The sequence below is a fragment of the Papaver somniferum genome, chromosome 8 (assembly GCF_003573695.1).
Source record: "Papaver somniferum cultivar HN1 chromosome 8, ASM357369v1, whole genome shotgun sequence".
In the NCBI taxonomy this organism is placed as follows: Eukaryota; Viridiplantae; Streptophyta; class Magnoliopsida; order Ranunculales; family Papaveraceae; genus Papaver; species Papaver somniferum.
The window spans coordinates 32,645,970-32,654,791 of record NC_039365.1 but is presented as its reverse complement, the minus strand read 5'-3'; the positions used below and the strand labels follow the sequence as shown (position 1 = coordinate 32,654,791).

The 8,822-nt window shown below is 36.6% G+C and overlaps 1 protein-coding gene and 1 long non-coding RNA gene across 2 annotated transcripts; both read right to left on the bottom strand.

Annotated features, from left to right (window-relative positions):
- Positions 1-499: 499 nt before the first annotated feature.
- On the bottom strand, positions 500-1,144 carry LOC113304168. The gene is made up of 3 exons (XR_003338060.1): positions 1,035-1,144; positions 791-867; positions 500-525 (listed from the first exon to the last, which is right to left on the bottom strand). It is a non-coding gene; the product is annotated as an uncharacterized LOC113304168 (long non-coding RNA).
- Positions 1,145-3,484: 2,340 nt separating this feature from the next.
- On the bottom strand, positions 3,485-5,245 carry LOC113305363. Its single transcript, XM_026554417.1, has 4 exons — positions 5,050-5,245; positions 4,262-4,595; positions 4,072-4,168; positions 3,485-3,985 (listed from the first exon to the last, which is right to left on the bottom strand). The coding sequence occupies exons 1-4, from the start codon at positions 5,243-5,245 to the stop codon at positions 3,485-3,487; spliced, it is 1,128 nt and encodes a 375-aa protein (XP_026410202.1).
- Positions 5,246-8,822: the final 3,577 nt, after the last annotated feature.

The window sequence follows — 8,822 nt, the reverse complement described above, 5'->3', positions numbered from 1 at the left end:
GGCAATCCCATAAGTCTCTGGCTATTTTCGTCCAAATATAGAGTAATGTAATAGAGACGATACTTCAGGCAAGTCCAAAGATGGAGATTTGCTAGTTAGATGGAATTTTCCATGTTGATTGCTTAATTCTAGCAAAGACTTGCAAACTTTAATCAGTTAAACCAAAAATTGTACTGGACGTGCATAGGCTTTTCATAGAATTGAGCAGAATTTTGAATTTAAATTCATTCTTTTATGTTTTATTCATTTAAAATTCTAAACGGATTTACGACAGCTGAATCCCATGAGAAGCATCCAAATCTGGAGTTTTGGCGTGTCCTCTTCGCATTGGCCAACTCTTCTCCTCTAATATTTTTTCATTATCAGCATTGATCAATGAATTATGGGCTGGTTCCGAAAGAAAATGTTGATTCTTTCGAGTCTCCCCTGCCATCTCATCAGCAGCAACCGGAGGAGACACCTCTGCAGCCTTGAAAAATTACCGATTGCATTTTTGTTGCTAGCAGTGAAAACAGATCTCTCATCCTGGATTTGCAACAAAAATGCATCAATATTTGCAATTGACTTATACATCGTTCTAAACACCAACCACATCTTTTTAGGTGATCTATAGTGACCATTAACCTCCCCTTACCTATATTGGGCGGATGCCAACTCTACACAACACAAACATAAACAAAAAATCCAAAACATTCAAAGCCATGACCATGATGGGGATATAAAATACCCCTAATTATAGTCTTAGACACCTGACCGACATGTACGTAGTTGCAGTAGGAAACCTTCATACCTTGTTATACATACGTGAAGATTTGTATATGTGTTGGCACAATGTGGTTATTTTGCTATTGCTAACCTCAGATGAAGCTGCAAAAAAACCAAACAGAGACCACTTAGAACTGATATTATTATTTAGACAACATAGCTCTTTATCATAAATTAAAGACTATAAAAAATATATATCAGGAATAAGATTTAAATGGAGAAAAATAAATCCACTTTCAAATAAAATGCAGTGTCTCATAGTGTCATACCTTCCAATATTCTGTGAAAGGGTACTGCGGCTACTGCCATAATTGGAAATATTTCCACATTTGAAAAAAGAGAAATTTAGTTCTGTAGTCTCCAACAATGATTATTATGTTGTACAACTGAACTGGACTAGTATACATGTGAATAATCACGTAGGCCTACAGGACAGGAGTAGCAAAATCAAACAAATACATAAACTGAATTTATCCATTGTTAACTCTCAACTGCAAGACAGACCAATAAGTCAACTACTACCATAGATCCACAGACTAACTATTAGACACGTAAAGAGTTACCCAAATCAAAGAAGCCAAAGCAAGACTCTCGTATATCACCAAAAAGGTCTTGACATTTCAAAACAAAACTGTTTGGGAATTTTAATAAATTGCCACACTTCCAATATGCAGTTTCTGAAAATGCCACTGTTTTTTTCAGAGTTTATTAAATGCCATACTCTTGACTTTTTTCATCCCGTTTTTTTGAGATAACGGTTAACGGCTGTTAGTCTCTGTTAGTACATACGTGGCATTAAATAACCCGTCCAAAATTACATAGAAGCCCCTGAATCAGTTAACAGGGATTGAGTTAATCAGTTCACTGGGATTGAGTTAACCGGCTATAGAGTAGTGAGTTAACTCGCGACTCGGTGCACGTGAGAAAAACGTGCAAGATTTGCTAACGGTTGGAATACACGTGGGATCAATCTAAGAGAAAAAATCGACGATCCATATTTTACCTGGATTTATAACGGTCTTATTCATCATCTTGAAGCTCTATATATACTAATGAAGATCCCAAACTCTTCATTAGTCAATTTCTTCAGAAGTTCAACACATAAAAATGAGCCAAAAGGTTATAAACTCTCCAGGTAGTAACAGTTGCAGTAGTAGTAGCAAGAGCAGCAGCAGCAGCAAATTTAGACAGCAAACTACCCCAGATCTATGTCCAACATGTGAACAAGGAAGTCATGAGTCTAAGGTTTGTCCCTGGATGTACTCTAGATGCAAACATATACCTTGTAATGGTATAAGACAACTACTAAGGTCCAGCACAAGAGAAACAGATGGAGAAATGTTCTTGAAGTGTTCAAATCCTACCTGCACCTACTTTGAATGGTTTGATTCTGCCAGTCATCCACTCAAATCCAAGAATATCAAGCTACCCAAAGAGAATTGTTGTTGTGCTTGTGGAGAAGAGACCCACTGTTACAAAGAATGCCCACTGCATAAGCAAGAATGCTACAAAGAGCAATGCAAGTCAATAATGCAGCTGAGAAGATACAAAAATGAACACAATAGAAACATTGCTTACCTGATCTGCACAGATTGTGAAGCATTTAGATGGGTTTCAGACCACCTTTTCATTGCAGCAAAAAATAGGGTTATCCATTCAAGTTTCAATCTCAATGCCATATGTAAGGAATTTCAAAAGACTATTAACATGTAATTAGTTCTTAACTAATATCATTTCCATTCATAAAGTAAGATTATCCATCAAAATAAAACTGAATTCTGGTACATAAAAAAAACAGATCTAACACTATGATATCAGTGTCTAAAGCAAAAAAAAAAAAGATCTAACACAACAAGAAGAACACACACACTTCTACTTCTTCTTAGCCTTGCTTTGCTTTCCCTTTGTGACAGGAATATGTTGACTAACAGATCCAATACCAGTAAAGTTCTGACTGAAATTCAGAACATCTTGTGTAGATCCATGGGTGCTAGGTTCTGCAGGTGCTCTTCCAAAGTTTTTAGGTCATGTTGACTCACCAACAAATGAAGATGTACCACTGGATTTGTTCACCTTTGCTTTACCCCTTGCACTGCTACTTTCAGGATGATCTCTACTAGTGAAGGTGCAGTTTGCAGCATCATACTCGGTGCTTGGCATGAATCCAGTTGGGTTTTTACCAACATCACTACCAGCACAGGTTCTCTTATTATGACCAGCAGTAGATCCACACTTTCCACATTTCCTTTTCTTCACCACAGTTTCAGGTTCATCATAGCTCCTCTTCCTCTTCCTTGCTGGTCTTCCAGTTTTTCTTTGATAAGGAGGAGGCTTTAAGTTGATGTCCATGGATGCCTGCCAATTAAGATAAGAAGAAGAGAAAAGAAATGAGAAAGTTAAAGTAAAGAAATGAAACCCTAAGGATATAATAAAGTAGAGAAAAAAGTAGAGAAAAATAAGGATATAATAAAGTAGAGAAAATGTGAATGCATCACATTCAATAATATATTTAATGCTGAAAAAAGTACCTTATCTTCCCAGTTCCATTCACTTATGTCTTCTAATGGATTTACAGCATCTTCATATATGGTCCTATAATATTCCACAGAGTAGTAAGGAGCATAATAATTGTTCAACCAATCAAACAAATGTGTCAGTTTACAGAAACAAAAGTAATAGCATATTACAACCCGAAAGTAATAGCATATTACAAAATTTCTTACTCTTTCCAGTTTGGCCTGAGCAGTTTCAATGCACATACAGCATGTTGGCAAGGGAATCCCCTTAGCTGCCATTGCAAACAAGTGCATTGTTTGTCTACAATGTTCACTGTGAAAATTTTCTTGGTAGACACATTAGTTACCAAATAAACCTGTCCAACCACACTTCCTTCTGTATCAAACTTCCCAACCAAGTCAAGCATCTTATTTATCAACTTAACAGCAGCAGGGACCAAATCATTTTGATTCCACTTAGCAGATTCTTCCTTTCTCTTAAATAAAAAACCCATTACTAACTGACCATACATCATGCCTAGTTGGATTATTGGTTTATCTCTCATATTAGAACTCATAGAATTAAATGATTCTGAGAAATTGTTATTCATATGCTCACAACAGCTAAGGGGATCAAAATAAGCCCTAGACCAAGTACTTGGATCTTCTTTCCTAAGATATTCACCAGCAGCCGGACTTTCTTTGCATATGTTGTCGAAGTGCTCCTACATTATAGTAACCTAAGTTATTATATAACCTACTAACTATGAATCAAAAAACATAGGGATATTTAAAAAAGAGAGGCATAAACCTGAAAATGCCTCACTTTGTAAGCTTTGCATGCATTCCACAATAAGCTGTGCAAGGTTGGTGCCTTGTGGTACTTCTTGAAGTTCTTGTACAAGTGCCTGCAAATAAAGAGTAAGTACCTATTTTATACTAACTCTAAACCCAAAACACATAACGTAAACTAACGTAAAAAAGTAACTAAACTTAAATACCTGAAGCAATATCTAACTCTTGCACCAGGTAAAACCTTTGGAACAGATTCCAACAATCCTTTAATAAAGGTAATTCTGCCAGCATGATGTGCATTGATTGCTGGAGCCAAATCCTTGAGGAACCCAGTCCAGCTCTCCTTGGTTTCACTCTTAGCCACCCTAATGCCTAAAGGCACCAGAGAATTCTGACCATCAATTGTTGTTGCAGCCATTAGAACACCACCACGCTTTCCAGTTAGATGGCATGCATCTAAACCTATGACTCCCCTGCAAGCTTTCTGAAATCCTCTCATTGGTGCAGCAAATGAAATAGTCATGCTCATGAATGTCTTATCTGCATATTTAGTAACCAACCATTAAATAACTGAGCACCACTTACAAATAAATGAACATTGATGGGTATTTAGCAACAAACCCTGGATTAGTATGAGCCACCATTGCACAAAAGATGGGTACATCCTTGTAGCTGTCTTCATAATTACCAAACAGATCTTCTAAAAGAAGATTTCTATCCTTCCATGCACAAATATAAGGTATATTGATGTTATGAGTTACAAAAAAGTCTCTTGCAATGTGTTTAGGCTTTGGAATTAAGGCCCCATCTGTCTGCTTTAACTTCTCATGTACCACATCTTTTACGAACTCAGGATCCGCGGATCTGTTAAAACTCTTTGGATCCGCAACACAAGTGTGTTATAGATTAACCTTCCTAACAATAAAAGTAGGCTCATGCCTTTTTATTCTAGCATTTACAAACCAGTTACAGCCATACTCTTCCCTAAACCTACATCTCACTCTTAATCTTGTTTTGTCACTCTTATAGACCGTATACTGATAATAATGTTTTACACAGTAACCCCTAAGATGTTTCTTATAAGCACTATTTTTATTAAAAGCATACTTTACCTCCATCTTAGTAGGATCAACATGAGTCACCTCTTCTTCTACAGGGAATAATGGTTCTTCTTCTTCATCACTGTGCATATTGAAGATTTCTTTCCACTTCTGGTAATCAAGCTTTGGTTTAGAATATTTATCATCATTTACTTCAGGACCATCATTATCCTTATCATTATTCTTGTCATCATTAGAAACTGCAATCAACATCAAAGTGTTAGTACATGTAAAAAATAAACAAAAAATTATAAACACTAAAGGGTCCATACCTTCTTCATTGTCTTCTTCACTACTGCTTGAATCACTGCTTTCATCTCCAACTTTGTATGTCTTGACAATATCTTCATAATCAATATCATTCTCTTCATCACTGTCAAAGATTGGTGGAGCATTTGGGTCTTCAATGGGGTGACATTCATCTACAGTAGTGTTCTCTAGCACCACATTGTCCTCCTCATCATCATCACTATTGTACCCTGCATCAGTCTTATCCCCTGTATCAGTCTTATCCCCTGCATCAGCCTTATCCCCTGCATCAGTCTTATCCCCTGCATCAGTGTTATCCCCTGTAGCAGTGTTGTTTACTTCATCAACCCAGTAATCATGATTAAAGTTATCAACTGGTGTACTGCTAGAGCCAACAACAGTGGCTTGACTTAGGCAATAAAAACCCTGAGATTCCACTTCATTTAACAGATCCATGAACAACAACTTCCTAGATGCTCCTCCATTTGAGTTTTCATTCTTTGATTGAGCATGCAACCTTGGTGATCTCCTTGTAGGTGATATCTTTACTGACTTTTCCTTTGAAACTGGCTTCTTAGCAATCCTCTTAGGTGCCTTCTTAGGAGTCTCATCAATTGTTACTACTGATTGTTCCATTGCAGCCTTAATGAAGTCATTACCATTCCCAAATTCTGAATTCATTACACTCATTTGTAAACATATGAAGCCTTTATCATCAGGTACAGCATGCTCCCAAAACTTAAACAAGTCTTCCTCTGTCATCAAATACTCAGGCAGACATGGTTCTATGGTCCAATATAAATTTGGAATTTCTTTTTCATCAAGATGCAACTTAACACGCAACATCTGCTCAAATTCCTTAAGGTCAATTCTATCTCTATCCATGTGAGGGAATAACAAATTAAGTGTACTATTCAGAACAAACACACTGATATCTCTATATGGATAATATGTATGATCACTGTAAAAAACAAAATACAATTCATCAAACACACTGATATCTCTATATGAATAATATGTATAATCACTGCAAATGAACAAACAAAATAAAATTCATCAAATTCCACACTTCACACAGAAAACCCCTAAAATTAAATTCATCAAACACACAAAATTAGGGTTTTAAAAATTCCACACTTCACACAGAAAAACCCTAAAATTAAATTCATCAATTCATCAAACACACGAAATTAGGGTTTTAAAAATTCCACACTTCACACAGAAAACTCCTAAAATAAAATTCATCAATTCATCAAACACATGAAATTAGGGTTTGAAATCGTACCATATCTGCTGCTTGTCCTTCCCGTTATTCTTCTTCATCTTCAGCTCCCCAACCCTTTACTCAGACACTAAACCTAAGCAAAATCCCGCTGAAAAATGACCCAAACCCTAATTTCTTCCACTAGAGAACAGAGCGGACATAGAGCAAGAGAAAACAAGTACAAGAAAGAGAAACAGAAACCTAAGAGAAAACCCCTAATTCAACCCAGAAAAACGAAATTAGGGTTTGCAATCATACCATATCTGCTGCTTGTCCTTCCCCTTCTTGTTCTGAATCTCGATCTTTACTAAAACCCTTTACTCAGACACTAAACCTAAGCAAAATCCCGCTGAAAACTGACTCAAACCCTAATTTCTTCCACTAGAGAACAGAGCGGATAGAGAAAAAGAGAAAAAACTAGAAGAAAAATGAAAGGGGACGATACAAACTGTTTTCAATCCCACGAAGGATAAAGTAGTCATTTAGCCTGTGCTACGTGTAATAATCTCGTGCACGACATCTTGAGTCGTCCATATAAGACACGTGTAAGTAATCTTGACAAAGTCAAAAAAATTTGACCAATCATGTGGGTCCAAGGCGTTAGTGCTAACGGTTGTGACGTTAAATAAACTCTGAAAAAAACGGTGGCAGTTTCTTGAATCGGGATTTGCAAGTGTGGCAGTTTGTTAAAATTCCCAAACTATTTTGTGCCAAAGTAAAGTAACAAATTTACTTTTAACAAACTTAATCGAAAGTAGGCTAAATACAAACTCTAAGAAATGTCAAAGAATGAAAAATCTGTAGAAATGAAAACCTACGTCAGGTACAGGTACGCATGAGAGGTGAGTTCCTGTTTTGAAAAGCCACCACCAGGGAACTAATTGTTGGATGTTATAATCCCATAATCCTATGACTGGGTTGGTACTAGTTCACCCGTTTACCCTAATATCTTTATTCATAGTCGAATACTGGTAGTGATCGTATACCTTCACCATATAATGAAACAAAATTTCCCACTCAGCATTTTCCGGCATGAGAGGATATACTCTTTTAACGATCATTATTCGACCTACGACCTGTTTCTTAACTTCCATACACTGGCAAGTGGATTCTATGAGTTTTGGCATGTCCTTTCGATCAAGAAAAAACTGTTTCACACCTAAGATTGATTGTCCAATATGTGTAGTAGTTCACAAATCTGCAACATTGCGCACGAAAATTATTAGTACCTTTTAGAGTTCATTGTAAACTCTATTCTTAAATCAATCAGAAAATTGATCCATAATATGAATTTAGAAAAACAACCAAATTAAGAAAATCACTCCTTAAATGAAACCAATGGAAAAACTTACATGTCTATCACCAATAGGAATCTTTACTAATAAACCCGAGACCTATATTTTAGGAGCAGTGACCAAAACTCTCTGCCTCCCTCTTTCTCTCAAGGAAAATTTCTTGTTTGGTCTTAAGCCCATAAGGTTATTTATAGTAGGGTCCAACCGGAATTTTCTTTTATCTGGAGGTCCAAAATTAATTGAAAACATTGAAATGACCATAATACCCTCTACTACCAAAAGTGTGCGTGTCTACACCCTTATTATATTGAGTACATATCCGCTGCACTGCTTACAAATTTGAGTACACATAGCTTATATACTTATAAATTCGAGTACATATCTTCTGCACTGTTAACTATCAAAATCAACGGCAAGAAGCTTCACTCTCTTAACTGGTTTTTCGTCCAAGTTTTACAAACCCAATCTTTGAATATTCGACCAATGTTTCCATGTTTATCTCAAGTTCTAAATCAAGCTTTTGCCTTTGCCAGACAGCCCTTGTGCACAGCCTCGAGCCAAGACTAGCAGCTACGCAATACTTGGGCAGAACTGTTGCCCTCTTCACTGATTACCCGCCTCAAACTCTTGTCGAAAGTCTGGTCGAACCCTTGTACAACCAATGTAACCATGGATGATAACTGCAAAAGACTTACTTGGATTTGTGAATACTGGTTGCACAATCCCTTGTCTGCATTTTTAACATCTCCTATATCTGACATACTAAGCTAGTCGCAGCTGATCTTGAAACTGTGAAGAAATGCTCTTTCCGGCCTTTCTACAAACAACATGTGTGCAGTTTGCTTATATACAGTTCTGA